Source organism: Pleurodeles waltl, chromosome 9 (assembly GCF_031143425.1).
Source record: "Pleurodeles waltl isolate 20211129_DDA chromosome 9, aPleWal1.hap1.20221129, whole genome shotgun sequence".
Taxonomy (NCBI): Eukaryota; Metazoa; Chordata; class Amphibia; order Caudata; family Salamandridae; genus Pleurodeles; species Pleurodeles waltl.
In genome coordinates, this window is record NC_090448.1 from 735,942,280 (window position 1) to 735,960,087 (window position 17,808).

The following is a 17,808-nucleotide window of genomic DNA, read 5'->3' on the forward strand; positions in this document are numbered from 1 at the left end:
AGGTATCCCCTATTAGTGTGGGGTAGGCAGTGTCTAGAAGCCAGGCTCTCCAGAGGTAGCTGTAGATGAGCAGCCAAGGATTATCTAGGAGACACGCAAAGCTCATGCAAAACCACTGACGTGACACAGCACTTACACACATGAAAGAAAACACTCAGTTGTACAAAAATAAAGGTACTTAGAGGAATAGCCTCTGGATACCTGGTGGAAAGGTCCACCAGTATGAATCTTTTTCCAGAGGCTGTGGGCGGGTCTAGGGGGCCAACAATATCCACTCCAGCCCTCCCAGAGGGAACCCCAACCCCCCCCACCCCCAAACCACTGGTAGTGGAATTAGGGGCGGCCTTTGGGGTGCCATCTGTCTTGCCCTGGCTTGGAGCGACAAAACTCCTTCGTATTCTAAGACACATGGGGCCAGTGAAAGTGAGGGACAAGCGTGTCCCAAAGTCTTGCTTTGCCCCTAAGTGACCTGCCAGGGGAATGTCATGGGCAAGGGTCAACAAAAATTCTTTATACTGTAGAGTTACTACCAATCTCCTGGTGGCACCAGGTTTGGGATCCCTTCGATCTGAGAATAAGAGGTTATCCTCCCAATACATCTTGTGGGTGCCACTGACATCCCCTGCTTTCTGAAGGGCAGATTGCAGCCTTCACCCTTACAGTGTAGGACAGGTTTTCTGTGCCATACTGAATTCCTCCCTGGCAGGCCCACCTAAGAGTTCCGCTGCGTCAGCTCTCAACTCTTTAGGTGTAGGTTCTGCCAAGGGGGTGGGTTCCTCCTCCTCAAAGGGATAACCCTCACTGGAGGGTGGGTAGGGGGCATCTTTTTCCCCTTTCTACCCTCACTTTACGAACCTCTTGGGCCATTATTTCAGGCTCCAAGTATCCCTGCTCTTTTTGGCCTGTGTCTTAGTTAAAGCAAAAATATGCCCTGGGATGCCCAGCATTGCTGTATGGGCCTCCAACTCCACTTCAGCCCAAGCTGAAGTCTACAAGTCATTCTCTAGTAGACACTCTACAGGTAGGTGAGTGGACACAACAAATTTCTTAGGACAAGTAACCCCCCCCCCCTCCGAAAATCAACAACTGCCAGAGTTTTATTATGAGTATTATAAGCGTCAAGTCACTTGGTACTGGTGACCAAGTAGGTTTTGCTCAGGGGACACACCAGTTTTTCAGTCATCATAGTGACACTGGCACCTGTAGACCTCTGCCTGATTACCATTTATTACGGGCACCTGCCTGTACTTACCCATGTTAAGGAGACAGGCAGCAAGATCAATGCCCCCCACCCCCCATCAGAGACTAAAACAGCCTCTGTAGTCTCCCTGACTACACCAGCCCCCACTACACTTCCTAACGTGAGCCCAGCTACACCCTTGGATTGGTTACTGCTACCTGAACCACCACTACTGCTATTACTAGGGGTACTAGTGGTAGATGTGGGGGTTGTAATGGTGGGTGGTTTGGTGCTTTTCCTAGGACAGGAGCTGTCTCCTGGCCTATGTTTTTGTAAACATTAGCACCAAGGCTTCTTGTTATGAGAAGAAGAGGAAGAGGTTTTGGACCCACCCCAGAGGAATTTTGTTGGCCTGATGAAGACTCTTTTCTTTTGTCTTTGTCCCCACCCTTGTCCTGAGACTTACCTGCTTCCTTTTTATTGTCTTAGTCAACCCCTGTGTGAGCTTTTCTGCTCAGTCTTGTTCTGACCCATTTGTCTGCCTTCTTTCCCAATTCTTGGTAAAAGGTCAGATCCGAGTCAACCAAGTACCGGTGTAACAAATCAGACACACAATTATTCAAGATATGCTTTCTCAGATTTAGGTTATACATGCCCTCATAGTCACTGACTTTGCTACCATGTAACCAGCCTTCCAAAGCCTTCACAGAGCAATCCACAATATCAACCAAATCCTCAGGACTCTTTCATGGTATCCCTGAACTTGATTCTGCACTGTTCAGTGGTGAGACCAAATCCTTACTTAGGTTTCTGGAACCAAAAGAGTCCTCCTTGACCCTAGGTTCCCTTAAGCCAAAGATGTTGCCACTTTGGGGTGGGTATATATATATATATATATATATATGCCTCCTCCAGTCTCAGTTGCCAGAGTTCCCTATCTAAAGAATCGTCCCCTTGAATTGTACAGTGGGTCCCCTCAGATACTGAGACACCATCTGAACGAGTCCTCTACGGACAAAGGTGGACCTACTGTTATGGCACCAATCAGCCCCCCCTTACACTACTGACAGTGCTCCTAGTAGGACTGTGGGTACACCTAGACTTTGCTTGGTCCTCCCTGGGTGTGTCCTGACCCACCTCAGTAGCTATATTTTCTTTCTCTAGCACTGCAGAGCCTCCTCCTCCCTCCCCCCCCCCACCCCATGGCTACCAGCATGTTCCTGGTCATCCTGGAGGAGCAGGCCTAGAAGCAGAGTCTTGTTGGCATTTCTCCTGGCCTTCAGCTTTATTTCTGCACACAAGTCCCTAAGCTCCTGGAAGGTCATTTCCTCATAAGGAGACTCCATGACCTGAGCTGCGTGCTGAAGACGTGTCCGCTAGTTGGAGTGGTGTAGGATCCCTAACTACTCTAAGTCTTCAGAAAGAAGCTTGGACTAAGAGCTATACCTAAACCCTTCTCTTACCCAAACCGAAGAGACTGTCTTCCTGTTACTAGGTACAGTGGAGACCCCTAGCTAGTAAGCGGTCTTACCTGTGAAAAAGTCCCAAGTGACAGAGTGATAAGGCAATTGCAAGTGCTTATCCCACTGCTGCACCACCAATGTAGGAAGCTGGCCGGGGGTGTATGGTGGGTACCTAAGGTACTCTCACACCCTATGCCAGGTCCAAGTATCCCCTATTAGCGTAGTGTAGGCAGTGTCTATAAGCCAGGCTCTCTAGAGGTTTATCTACGAGACATGCAAAGCTCATGAAATACCACTGTTGTCGCACAGCACTTACACACATGAAAGAAAACACTCAGTTGTACAAAAATAAAGGTACTTTTGTTTGGTCACACAATACCACAAGTACTAGAAGGGCAACCCTCCAATAGGAGGTAGATAATACACCAACTATATACACTAGTAAATAGTAATAGGCATAGAAAAGGTTAGAAAACAGTGCAAATGCACTTAGACAATAGTAACCCTAGGGGGAGCCCGAACCATATACTAAAATAATAGAATGCGAACACAGGACCACCCCCTTACCAACCCCCCCCTTCACCAATGACCCCCCCCACCCATCAGTAGGTGCCTGCGGATGCAGGGGAGTGACTCCTTTACTCCAAGGGAGATTTCTTCTTCCTTCTCGTGCAGACTGAAGACTTGCCACCCTCAGAGGATGCACAGCCGGGAAAATGTTGCAGAAGCTGTAAGGGGCCATGGAAACCATGTTGCAAGAAGAGTCTTCTTTGTTGATGCAGACTGTCGGTTCCTGGAGGGTCCAGTCGCGGTTCCAGTGGCTAGTAGTTTAAGTAAGGTTGTAGAGGAGTCCTGCTGGAATCTTGCAAGCCAAATCTGAGGACCCATCCAAGAGAGAGACCCTAAATAGCCGTGAAAGGGGATTGGACACCTAGCCTGGTGACCACCTATCAAGAGAAGTCTCTGACGTCACCTGCCTCACCTGGCCACTCATATGCTCCCAGAGGTCCCTGCCAACCTTTGATTCAAGACGGTAGAACCCAGGGGACCTCTGTAATAGCTCTGGGCACCACCCCTGGGGTGGTGATGAACAGGGGAGGAAGTCACCCCCTTCCCATTGTCCAGTTGTGCGCCACAGCAGGAACTGGAGGTCCCTGAACCAGTGTAGACTGGTTTATGCACAGAGGGCACCAAATGTGCCCTTCAAAGTATACCAATGTCTTGGGGAGGCTACCCCTTCCAAACCATGTAACACCTATTTCCAAAGGGAGAGAGTGTTACACCTCTCACCCAAAGGAAATCCTTTGTTCTGCCTTCCTGGGCTTGAGCTGTTCAAGCAGCAGGAGGGCAGAACCCTGTCAAAGGGGTGGTGGCAGCTGCAGCTGCCTGAAAAACCCTGGAAGACTGGTAGGAGTAATGCTGGTGGTTCTCCAGGAAGCCCCCAGAGGGCATGGAATCATACTTCCAATACTAGCAACAGTATTTGGGTATGATTCTGACATGTTTGATACCAAAATGCCTAGGTTCGGAGTTACCAATATGTGGCTGGACATAGGCAGTGACCTATGTCCAGTACAGGTATAAAATGGGGTCCCCGCATTCACGAAGTCCATGAAAATGGCTCAGGAGTCCGTAGGGGCATCTCTACTAGTGTAGGGTTCTCTCATACACAGGTAATTGCATCCTGCCGCTGTGCTAGGAGGGCCTGCATAGGGGTGAATTATAGTGACCTGGTGCAGTGACCTAAGGTGAAAAAGGGTGCATGCACCCTTTCACGCAAGCTGCAATGGCAGACCGCAGAACACTTTGCATCGGCTCCCTATGGGTGGCATAATACATGCTGCAGTCCATGGGGATCCCCTGGCACCCCAATACCCTGGGTACCATACTCTAGGGGCTTACATGAGGTCACCAGTATGACAAATGCGGGGTGAAAATGGTACAGTTACCAAGTTAGAAGGAAGAGAGAATAATCACTGGGGTCCTGGCTAGCATGATCCCAGTAAACACAGTCAAACACACTGACAACACACAGAAAATGGGGGTAACCATGTCAAGAAAGAGGATACTTTCCAAGAATACACAACACTGGCTCGCAGCTGAATCAAAAGTGGCTAGGTATGTCAGCGCATCTGTAATAAGTCAATCAAAGCCCATCAAATAATTAACCAAAATTGTAATGGTGCAACACCACTTTATTGTGTGTTTCATAATAGCGCACCCAGCATCACTAGATGCCTGTATATGTTAATCCAAAAAATATACAGACATTTAGAACAATAGCAAAATGTATCAGTAGAAAATCTCCGACTTCAACATTACAGCACTAAGTCAGCCGGACTCAAAATGTAGCACTCTATGTGAAAATGTCCTAGTTAGGTCTTCTGGTACATAAGCACTGACCTTTTCTAATCAGTTTAAAGACAAACTCTCAGATGAGGAGGAAGTCGAATGCACATGTTTAAATAAAATAAAAAATAAATAAAAATAAGTGTAGTATCGCCCAAACCTGAAAAATCAAAGTAAAACAGCCATGAAATATTGGTCTTTAATTAACATAGGGAGGGCACGTATAAGGACGCATAGTCTGTGCGTGTCAATCATAAAACTGGTTCCAAAAAGTGAAATAAACTAGATTATAAATGTAGAATTGTTCCAATGGAGGACTCTCAGCATAATGAAACCTATTGCACTTGATGAGTTCTTTCTAAATGAGCCTGGCGAGAATGCGCATGGAGACGCATTGTTAAAAATCTATATGTACAGGTCACAAATTTCAAGTCAAGCGGAGTGAAAGAGCAACACTAAACAACTTACTGGTGTCACACGTACACAGCTGCCAAATTATGCTCATATCTGGTTAAAAAGATTGTGGATGACTCACTATTCTAAAACACGGAAAAACAAAGCAGATGACATTTACCACACACAGAACAACTAAAAAGGTAAGAGAATCAATGGTCACCTTATCTGGCAGACTTATTTGCATGCCGTCGCTTTAAGCTAGAGGTACTGGAGGTCGGTACACTCCCAATAGCAATACCAAACACTGGAAGTTGCTATTTATGTGCTCTATTACTAGACTGGTAACTTATGACCACCATCTTGGGGGAAGATAATCAGACCCAGACGTGTGCTTAACTTGATTGAACCTGGGAAGGTTGCTTGATGAAAACTGCACCACTAGAACACTGACCAGTGTCAACCATATTGGGAGAGGAATTCTGATATGGAAAGTATGGTACAAAGCACAATCTCCAAGTGATAACCCGATTCAAAATAGGAATCCACAATTTCAGGAAGAACGTTAGAAGACATTATTGGTGTGACTTGGTCATAATGATGTGAAGACAGATATACACCCGAATTTTTAAATATGTTGTTTAGAAAATAAATCACTGGTATAGCAATGTCATATAGTAATGGACCTTGCTTTGCATCAATTTTTTCAAATCACCTATTACAGTTGTCAACAAAATCATGATTGCAAGAAGACAATGCTGTCAATAATAACAAATAACAGTAAGTTATGATGTGGTAAACATGGAGAGACAGAATCAATGTTTGCTAGATCAATAGCAACTCAATACCGATTTAGTATAAAGCTTGGGTATCGACTGATTTATTAGAGATGCACTGACACACCGGGCCACTTTTAAATCAACCACGAGCCGTTTAGGAACAGTTTCTTTCAACTCGTTTGGTTTTGGGGAACATCACAGTATTTCTCACTTGTCCCGTTTGCCACTTTTTATTAAATTGCATGGACTCACCAGTTTATATCTACTCGGGAGAGGTTGTGGAAAATACTCCCCCCCCCCCCCCCCCCCTTTTTGAATATGTCACCTATCTTCGCGGTTTACCGCTTTTTAGGGTCGAGCCTGTGTTGCATGCGCTTGTGCATGCTTTTCGCAGGGAGACTCTTTTGTATTTATAAAAGGGCTCGGAGCCCTGTCAACTTCACATCAGTGTTTTTTATTGGTTGGTGGGCTTCCCTAATAAAATTTGCTTGCTTTCATTAGTCGAAGGCACGCATATGGCATGCCTTTTCCGGTGGCTAGCCCTCCTCCAGCGCTGCGACCAAGCACAGAAAACATGCGAGGCTTGCTGTTTTCCATCAGGCTTGTGGACTTTTTTTTCTCTAATTTACGAGCCCGATCTCGCTTGGCAGAAGTCGAGCGCTTTAGGTACTTGATTTCACTTTTTCGGGTTATGTACATAAATGCACTTTTGCCCGATAGGTGAAAAGTCGGGTTAGGAGTTTACAACGCGATCAGCTCTAACATGAGCAAACGCAAAACCTGATACATTGTAAATGCTCGTTTCTCTCTTGTGATATAACTGAATAGTACTGTTTAGTCTGTTCTTGCAGCTACAGCATGGACGTCAATTCACCAGAATCCATGGGTAGCGGAAGTGACATCATATGTGCTGTGATCTCCACTTTAACTCACACACTCATTCTTACACACGCACACAAATTCACACTTACCTACACTCTCTTATATAAACACACTTTCACCTGCAAGTAGGCACACAACATACATATAAAGGCATTTTTACTTACCTCAGGTGCCAAGGAAGGGCATATTCTAGCTAATTGTATTCTATTTTTATTACACTAATAGTGAATAATATATTATTCGCTATTAGTGTGATAAAAAGAAAAAAACTGACAGAAAACAAAGAGTGGAAGCCCAGCTGACATCCATAAGAACAAGCTGCCACTGTATTCCTGGAACTGAGTTTGCCACCTCTGAGGCCAGGGGTAACAAAGGCAATGCCAAGTGAAGGAAAGTGCAAGTCAGGGGTCGCAGCTGCGACCACGAAATGATATCCATGAACTACTGGTGTAATATGTAGAATCAGTATTCATTTGTTAGTCTTGTAATTTTTATGCTGCTTTTATTATTTTGAGTGGGATCTTTTTACATCAGCACACAAGTACCATAATCCTGAGGATGGTCTTTTGGATTGGTCCCGTATGAGATTGAAATGACGACGCACAGTTCGTTTTACCTCCAAGATTACTTTTGCCAACCCAACAATTGTTATCTTCGTTCCAAAAAGAACATTTCATCATTGGAGTTAGCAAGTGGACGTCTGAGTATATTGACAAATGTTCTCAACAAATAGAGTTTCAAAGCATTGTAGGCATTACATTGTCAGAACTATGTGCTTATACGTTTGTTGAACCTCTGTTAATGTTTACACTGTGTTTTTCTGATACAAATCTATTAAACTTATAAACTTACTTCATTTGATTTGTGTATTTGAAAAAGTATTTTTTGTATAGGGGTACTGCCCAATTGAATTGCCTTGTTGTGGATGATCATCATCCAATTGTCAAATGATTAATCAGTATAACTGAGTAGGTAAACCTATCCCTCGTTAGCACTTTCAAAACTCATTGTAATCACACAAACTCAACTTAATATTTAGTTGCCCTCCTTCGGCACTATAAAGAAAATTGCTTGGGCAAATTTTTTTTTGTCTATTTACTGATCAGAGAGGGAAGACAGCTGAAAAACACAGTCCTGTGGAGTGCTCAACACAAAAGAAATATGTAGTTCACTAAAAGCAGTGGCAGGAAAGAAGTAAACTGTTAATGCTCTTGGGGAGGGACAGCCACAAAATGGAAAAAGCAAGCAATTAAATAAGAAGTAGGCAAATGAGTGACACTAAAGCCAACTAATGGTAAGCGATGAGCTCTATGTCTTACGCAACAAGAGAGTTGCTCTGTCTGGTAGGCTCGCCTAACAAGGGCGAGACAAAAACATACAGTACAAAGACAGTCAGTATTTTGCTCATGAGAGAACACAAAGGTAAAAAGCATATTAGCACATATGGTTGAAGTGTCCGTCGCAAAGAAAATTATTATTATGTATGAAATACCACAAATGTGAAAAGGAAACAACACAGGCTGCAGTGATGGTTTTGAGTTTTTAACGTGTTTACACCCACAGAGTTAATTTGTACTGCCCATAATGGGTGAAGGTGCAAAAAACCACATAAGCACAACAGTTTGTTTTGTTACTGTACTCACTTGGTTTCTTCAATGCTAAGAGAGGCATCCCCACAAGAGGACTTTGGTGCAGGAGCTGTTTTAAAAAACACAGAAAAACAAATTATGAAGATTTCCTTTAAGGACATTATAGAACAAACAAAACTATCAAGAAAGTGATAGATATCACAACAACAATCATAACAAAAACCATCATAACAAAAAACAGCAAAAAACTGAGCCAACTGCATCAACCAGAACCCGTGCAGTTTTTCACATTGTAAAACCAGCAAGAATAAATTAAAGTGGTTGCATATGAGAGCCCACAAAAATAGAAGAACATAAAACTGCTAGCCCAGAAGCACCAACTCTCCCGCCCCATTACCTCTCAATAAAAGTCAGGATCTCCATCACTTTCCCCAATTCTACCTCAGTCTCCTTTACCCACATTAGTCCCTAGCCTTCTTGCTGCTGCTTCTCTGCACCGGTTAAGTTATGTCGATTTGTAGAAAGCACTAATCACCTGTGACAGTATCACTGCACTTAAACAGATGTGTAGGCATGTGGTCCTTGCCTAATTATTCGAAGAGCCAGGTCTTCAGCTTCTTGCAAAACTCAAGTAGCAAGGAAGAGGCTCAGATGTGTTGTTGGAGGTCGTTTCATGTTTTGGGTACTAGGTAAGCGATCAAGCCTGTTTCAGTTCTCAGTAGCTGATGCCCCATACGTCCCAACTGTCAAACTCACCTTGCAACCGTGCCATCTCTTCTTCTTGTTGTGCTTTCTCATTTTACCAGCCCCATTTCAGTTTTTCGATCTCTGCTCTTTTCTACTCACTGTTTATTTTCTCTCTCTCCTCAGCCATCTCCCACAGCAGTTCTTGTTTCCCCATCCTCTTTCTACTTTCACGTTACAGCTTTCAACCACTATAGCATTTTCTTTAGTTAAGATGCATCGTTATGTTTTGAAATGTTGCTGTGTTTTAGAAGTTTTATGTGGTTTATTAGTTTTCTTTTTTTTTTAGTAGTATAATCTTGCAATTTGAAAATAGTCCTGTGAAACTCTGATTAGATGAAAACATAATACTAACACACACACGTAATGCAAGTACGAAGAATTTCAAATAACATGAGAATGTCTATACCTTGCATGGCACATTTATTATCTACAGAGATAAAAGGTTCCCCGGGGACAAATGGGCAATGCTTTTTGACTATGCAAATTATGGTCTGATATGTATTGTTCATTGAGTTATTGACTGAGGAGCATGCATTCCCATGCATCCGTCCACACATTGCTTAATCAGTATGATAGCTGTGTGGGATTACGCATTTGCCACGGAGGTGAACATGAACCTGCTGGTCAAAGGTGTTTTTGGAAGCAAAGAGGGATACACTAAAGACAGTGCAGCCAAGTCAGGTCAATGGCTTTATTTCGTGTGAAAAACACAGTCGTCAAACAGTGCTTCAGGGCTCGAGGTAAGCAAGTCCCAAACATTTGTTTGGAAACAGTTAAATATGGAGTGCTAACAGTGGTCACTTTAGTGTAAGGATGCAACACTTGTCCTTCCAAGGTGTCTTTTCAGACACAGCCTTTGTGCAAAATAATACATCTCACAGCAGGTACCACAGAGGCTATCTCCACTGTGGAGCATCCACAACACAGGCACAATGAAGCATGAAAGCTTGTCATCTTGTTGTCATCGGCCTTCCTAGAGCAGTAATGAAAGACACAAAATGACAAACATCCTCACTGTGAACAACAAACAGCAGACCCACTGCTCACACTTACTATCTATCAAACCATTAGTGATCAAGTAAAACAACTAATAAGCAGCTCCTTCCAAATAAGGGCCCAATTGAACTTCTAAGAAGGAAGTAGTCCTCCTCCCCATCCTGTGCCATGCCAAACCAGGGGCAAAAATAATAATATTGTGACCAGAACATTAAGTAAGGGTAAACAGCATAAAACATCCACTCCAGCATATGCAGACTCTCCTTTTAAATGTTTTATTATTTACCCTGTATATAATTGCATGATGATAGGATCATTATGTTACTGCTTCCTTTGTGGGCATCCTAAAGCTCTTAGTGTTTCCTTAAAAAATGCGGGCAGCCATTACTTTACATTCCCAAACCCTGAGAAAAATCAACTGGCCTCTAGGAAGTGGGGACTGTTCGGCTGATACCAGTGCCTATCAAAAGTACCCAATAGAACAATAACTCACATGCAAATAATGTTTCTTTCTACAAGTGTGCATCTCATTTCTCAAAGACTCCACAATATGCCTAAAAACCATGCATGAAAAACTAATCTTGACTTGAAAATTCAGATTATTGATTCTCTACAAGCATGGGCACTCCACTCTTACCTATCCCGGTCACTTGGCCTTTGGATCTGCAATAGCTTATTTGGACGTCTGTAAAGCATGCATAATACACTAGCACCCATTGTGGGGGACCTTTTACCCACTATCTCTTATTAACAAGTACGAAAGGAATTGCCTGAGCCACTGGACTTATGCAGCAAAGAAGAAATGCTGACTAAATTACATGGCAAGGAAAAGCTAATTATTCATCTACCGGAGGCAATTTATGCAGCATATTGTGTTGATGACAAGTACTGGCTTATCAAATAAGGGTGTAAAACATCCACGGATTACCAATTTTATGCCTATGTTTGCTGCATCTGCAAATTGAAGAACCCCAGGAAAGTAAAGGTGCACACTTACTTTTCATTTTGGCATCCTTATAATCTGGAGTTGTGCCGACTTTGAGGTTTGTAGAAAATATTTAGTTATTCAGTTAGTTATTTAGAAAATATACAACACCTCCGCAGTTTTTAACGACACGCAAAACATCTTAATTTCCTTCCAAATCTAATATTTTGGTACCTAAATCAATATTTTCCTTGAGCTACTTGTTGAGTTTTAGATGAAGGTTAAATACACCCTAAAAATTATTTCCTGCTTCTACAGTAGTCCGATTAACATCTATCTACTTCCAATAAATTCAGTGAATAATACCAAGTGGAGACTATGCATGATAGGTCTTCCTCTTATGGATTAATAATGACCGTTCAGTGGTGTTGATGTGGATCAATTTAGTGAATACCTTGACAGATATTATGTACAAAGTGTGCCATTTTCATTTAGGTTGCTATCTTTTAAATATAGACAAGATCTAATTAAATGTGACTGCACAAATACAGGATTACAAGTAAGCACAATGTCAGATGTATCATAAGAAACTTTTTTCTTACAGACATATATTTGAAAACGTACAGATTAATATAATTTTGTTTATCAAGATTGGTCCATTGCTTTTATTCTTTGAAATGTATAGCCCAAAGTTCCAGTATGTTGAACGGATGACAGCCAATTTATGCCCTGAACATTTAAGCTCTAAAAATATTTTACATAGTACTTTTGTGAGGGATGAAAAGTAAATCAGGTGGACAAACTACATCCAAGTCCTCCAACTTCATACTGACAAGACTTTTACAGCTGTGATCCTACAGGCCTCGAAAAATCTATTCACCCACTCACTATGGCGAGTGAGATTTTATCAGGTTGAGCTATTTTTAGGACCTACTGGTCTGTTCTGGTGAGTGAACTTGAGCTGGAAAGGAACAGGCCTTCTATCAATTCGGAAAATGAATAAGTAATTAAGATGCTTCTAAATCTTGTTTTATCATGACACATTTGCAGTCTGTTCAAGGACAGTCGTCAAATGTCAGTTTTTCTTTTTATTAAATGCAGCTTATCATATCCTAAGAAAATGGTGTTTACTATTTTTCTCTTACTACACTTAGATGATTTTGTAAAGTGAGTTGTTTGACAATCATTGTGAAACAAAGGGCTGTATGATGTCGGTTATTTTTCTAACAAATTTAAAAAGCCTCTAAATAAATACGACAAATATTTCAAAATATATCACGAATTACAAATGCACTTTTTTGTAATGCAGAAGTGTGATGCAAAGTTTTAAATAGGAGCAAAACAAATCCGAACACTACTTGGAGACGTCCAAATGACAAATATGTGCAAAAAGTAGATTTCCAAACATTACTGTTTGTACACTATATGGTTTCATCAGTAAAACTGCATATCACTTATAAAGTTTGTGGCTCATTCAATGTAAACTGTGCTGACTGGGATTGACAGTACGCTACGACTTCATGCTTTAGTTACATATTGATTAAAAGTGCTAGTTTTGTAGCGAGATAAGAGAAACATTCTTGTGCCGATCACAATGCTGTTAAGGAACTAACTCAAAAGAAAAGAGGTCTGGCCCATACGACTGCGAGGCTAGGCCAATATGAATAAAAGAAAAGAAAATGAAAACGCTGACCTATCAATTTTGCTCTTTTTCAGTGGGGAAGCGCAACTAAATTAACGCTTCCACAGTTTAATTGAACATTGTCATTAGAATTCAATCAAATATGTCCATCAACGATTCCAAACACAAAAAAACAATGAGCAATGTTTCTGGCAAAAAAAAAAAAAAACATCAAAAAAAAATAATTGCCTCTATTACTGCATATTGCAATTGAGTAATCCTTCCGACTGAGAATATATCCAGTTTTTGCGTAATAAAGCGCTTAATACCAATGTGCGGTCTGCCTCTAAGCATGTGGGCAGATAAAGGAAGTGAACCACAATGGATGGCAGTATTTGCCCAGGATCATTCGATGTGGTCAACTGAAAATGCTGGTCATAGCCTCCTTGGTCCACAGCAGACATCAAAGTCAACATGCACCGTGTTAGTACAATAAGATTGTTTGTATTGAGTGCTTTTTGCCACCAGCTTTTGCCTTGAAGCGCTTCACATTACAAATATATTCAATCCGTTTACCTCAAAAGCACTCCCTACAAATATTTTTATTGTGAGTTTCATCATATACAAACAGTGCTGAGAGAATATTACCCTCACTTGTACCCCAATCTGCACATATTGTTTAATGTCCCAGGCCACCCTGCTGCACGAGTGCAGTGAGATGGAACAGTTATTCCATTGTTAGACCCTCACTAACATCAACAACCAACGAATTCACCAAGAATACACAGCAAAGTTTACCTGTCGAAAAGCACATTTTTGATCTTGGAGTACCTGAATTTGTCATTTCTTTGTGTGCAGTTATTTAATCAAGCGTTTAACATTTGCATTTTGACTCTCAAGTGCTCCCAGCTTCTGCAGAAAAAGCAACTGAGGTCCAGACAGTTAACGTACATTGTCATGGATCACACAATGTGTTTATGTGGAGAATATGCGACTAACAGGTAGGATTTCTTTCTCCAAAGCCCTAATCCCTTACCAGAGACCTCGGCCTCTGCACTACTTACTCCCTGTGGCCTGCTATGCTCCTGGCCACTCCAGACCCCACTTCTGTGGCCCATCATCTACGTTACCAGCCTGGAGCAAGAAAGAAGGTTCAACAATAGAACAACACCCCTGCTACTGCTTCCCAGCCAGTAAGGTAAAGACTGCCAACATCAGACTCCACCCATATTTAGAGGTATAGAAACACTTTGTGTGGTTTGTGGTTTCTACCCTCTGCATCAGCAGTGCTGCCCGTGTTTAGCAGAAAATTTCACCCTAAAGCAGAGGCCTTCAAACTGGGGGGCTTTGGGCATTAAGTGATCCAGGAACCCCCAGTTAATATTTCTACTCCTAGCCTTCTCCCAGCGTTTCTGTTAGTCAGTATAAGAAAGTACCATATTCCTTGGCATGTTACCCCCATTTTTTTACCTGTATGTCAGTATGTTTTGGCCTGCATCACTGGGATCCGGCTGGCCAGGACCACAATGCCCATAGTTTATGGCCTAATGTGTGTGTTTGTATAGTGCTTCACTGTGTCACTGAGGCTCTGCTAACCACAACCTCAGTGCTTATGCTCGTTCTGCTTTTAAATTTGTCACTGTAGGCTAGTGACTTCATTTACCAATTTCAATTGGCACACTGCCCCTCCCCCCCCTTATAAGTCCCTAGTATATGGTACCTAGGTGCCCAGGGCACTGGTGTTACAGGAGATCCATATGGGCTGCAACATTTTTTTTGCCACCCATAGGGAGCTCAGACAAACCCTTGCACAGGCCTGCCATTGCACCCTGTGTGAAATAACACACGTTATTTCACAGCCATTTTCACTGCACTTAAGTACCTTATAAGTCACCTATATGTCTAACCTTCACTTTCTGAAGATTAGGTGCAAAGTTACTAAGTTTGAGGGAACCCTTGCACTAGCAAAGGTGCCCCCACATAGTTCAGGGCCATTTCCTGGGACTTTGTGAGTGCGGGGACGCCAGAATGCGCGTGCACTACATATAGGTCAATACCTATATGTAGCTTCACAATGGTAACTCTGAATATGGCCATGTAACATACCTAAGATCATGGAATTGTCCTCCAATACAAATCTGGAATTGGGGAGCCAATTCCATGCATCCTGGGGGCTCCACTATGGACCCCCAGTTCTGCCAAACCAGCTCTCCGAGGCTTGCACTGCAGCTTCAGCTGCTGCCACCTCACAGGAAGGGTTCTGCCCTCCTGGGGTCTGGGCAGACCAGTCCCAGGAAGGCTGCACAAAGCATTTCCTGTGAGAGCAGGGTATTACACCCTCTCCCTTTGGAAATAGTTGTTACAGGCTGGGGAGGAGTAGCCTCCCCCATCCTCTGGAAATGCTTCGAAGGGCACAGATGGTGCCCTCCTTGCATAAGCCAGTCAACACCGGGTCAGGGACCCCTTGTCCCCTACTCTGGCATGAAACTGGACAAAGGAAACCACTCCCCTGTCCATCACCACCCTAGGGGTGGTGCCCAGAGCTCCTCCAGTGTGTCCCAGACTTCAGCTATCTTGCTTCAAAAGGGGTGGGGGCACTCTGGAGGGCTCTGAGTGGCCAGAGCCAGCACGTGGCATCAGAGACTCCTCCTGATAGGTTCTTACCTGATAAGGTAGCCAATCCCCCTGTCAGGGCTATTTAGGGTCTCTCAGATTCTGCTTGCAAGTTTCCTTCAGGAATCCTCTGCAACTGCTAGTTCATCCTCTGACCTCGGATCAACCGTAGCCTGCTCCAGGAACCGCTGTAACAGCAACTAAGTATCCACAAGGGATACTTTTCCTCTGCAATTTCAGCCCCAGTCAGCAACTGCAACAGTTTCCACAGTGTGCACGCTCCGAGGACTCCCTGTCTTCATCCTGCACCGGAAGGACCGAAGAAATCTACTGTGGGGTGACGAAGTCCCTTCCCTGCTCACGCAGGCCCCTTCCAAGACAACGACCGGTACCCTTGGACTCCTCTCACAGTGACGAGCATGCTTCTAAGGACATAGAGGGTGGACCCGACTGTTCAATATCCACATGGCACCGCTCGCCCACGTCGCACGACAACATAACCTCAACATCATCTTCTACGCCGACGACACCCAACTGATCATATCCCTCACTGAAGACCCCCACACCGCCAAAGCCAACCTCCACAGAGGAATGAAGGCCGTAGCCGACTGGATGAAGGACAGTAGACTGAAGCTGAACTCAGACAAAACGGAGGTCCTCATTCTCTGACCCACCCCATCAGCCTGGGACGACTCCTGGTGGCCCGCAACACTAGGCAGAGCCCCGGAACCCACAGACCACATTCGCAACCTTGGGGGGGGGGGGGGTCATCCTTGACTCCAACTTCTCTGTGAGCAGGCAAGTCAACGCCGTCTCCGCGTCCTGCTTCAACACCCTGCGGATGCTCTGAGGGATCTTCAAATGGATTCCCCCTGACACGAGGAAAACCGTCACCCAGGCCCTCATCACAAGCAGACTTGACTACGGGAACGCCCTCTACTCAGGAATAACAACCAAGCTCCTGAGAAGACTACAACGAATCCAGAACGCATCGGCACGACTAATCTTCGATGACTCCAGACGCAGCCACATCACACCCCACCTAAGAGGCCTGCACTGGCTCCCCGTCGACAAGAGGATCACCTTCAAACTCCTCACCCATGCACACAAAGCACTACACAACACCGGACCTACATACCTCAACAGCTTCCACACCTCAACAGCTTCCACACCCCCACCCGAAGCCTCCGCTCAGCCAACCTCGCCCTCGCCACAATTCACCGTATCCGGAAAACCACCACCGGCAGATCCTTCTCCTACCTCGCCGCCAAGACCTGGAACACTCGTTCTACCAACCTATGACAGACTCAGGACCCACTGGCCTTCAGAAGACCTCAAGACCTGGCTCTTTGATCAGTAGCACCCCCCACTCCCCCCCAAGCGTTGTGACCCTCACGGGTATGTAGCGCGCTTTAGAAATGCAGTGATTGATTAACCCCATCGACATAGACGGTCCTGCTGACGCAATTTGGAGGAGGTAAGACCTTGCATTCCCTGAGAGTGACAGTACCCGGTGTACAGAGTCTTCTTCACCTCCTGAGGCCTCTGTGCACTATCTGCAAAATTCCTTCATGCACAGCTTGGCACAGGCCCCCAGCACTCCATCCTGTGACGCTCAACTCGCTGAGTTGTTCTCTAGCGTTGTGGGACCTTCCTTTATTGTGCTGCACCAACCGCGTTTTGCACCTCCTTTGCCCCAGTATCCTGGGACTCCCGTGGGTGCTGTCTGGCATCCTGAGAGCTCTCTAAAGTGCTGAGGGCCCCCTCTTCCTCCTCACACAGAGGAGAGGCCCCCAGATCCCTCCTGGGTCCTTCCAGCACCATTTTGACGCAAAATGCACTTTTGTCATAACCAAAGCTTGTTGGTTACTTCCAACACAAAATCATGTCTGCATCCATCTTCAAGTCGTGGGACATCATTTGCATCGTGCAGGAACCTGCTGGAATCTTCCTAGGTGCATTCATGCAGTCTTCGACTAACCGGGGACTCTTCTTTTGCACCCTCTTCTCGGTTGGCAGGGGCTCCTGCCCTTCCTGGAACTTTTCAACTTCTGGACTTTGTCCCCTTCTTTTGCAAGTCTTCAGGTCCAGGAATACAGCAGTTCTTTGCAGACTTGGTTGGTTACTGCAAAATCCCAATCACTATGTATAGTGTGTCCTAAGGAAGCTTGCAGTACTTTACTCCTGCTTTTCTGGGCTCTGGTGTGGTGTAATTTACTTACTTTTACTGTCTTCTTACTCTCCCAGCGATTCTGCACACACTGCACTGGT

General features: G+C 44.2%; 1 protein-coding gene across 1 annotated transcript in view; it reads right to left on the bottom strand.

The window, feature by feature from the left end:
* Positions 1-17,808, bottom strand: part of SART1 (spliceosome associated factor 1, recruiter of U4/U6.U5 tri-snRNP) — a 748,174-nt gene that overhangs the window by 688,276 nt on the left and 42,090 nt on the right. Inside the window, exon 2 of the mRNA XM_069207847.1 lies at positions 8,690-8,744. Coding sequence (XP_069063948.1) covers positions 8,690-8,744 — 55 coding nt within the window. The remainder of the gene's footprint in view (positions 1-8,689; positions 8,745-17,808) is intronic.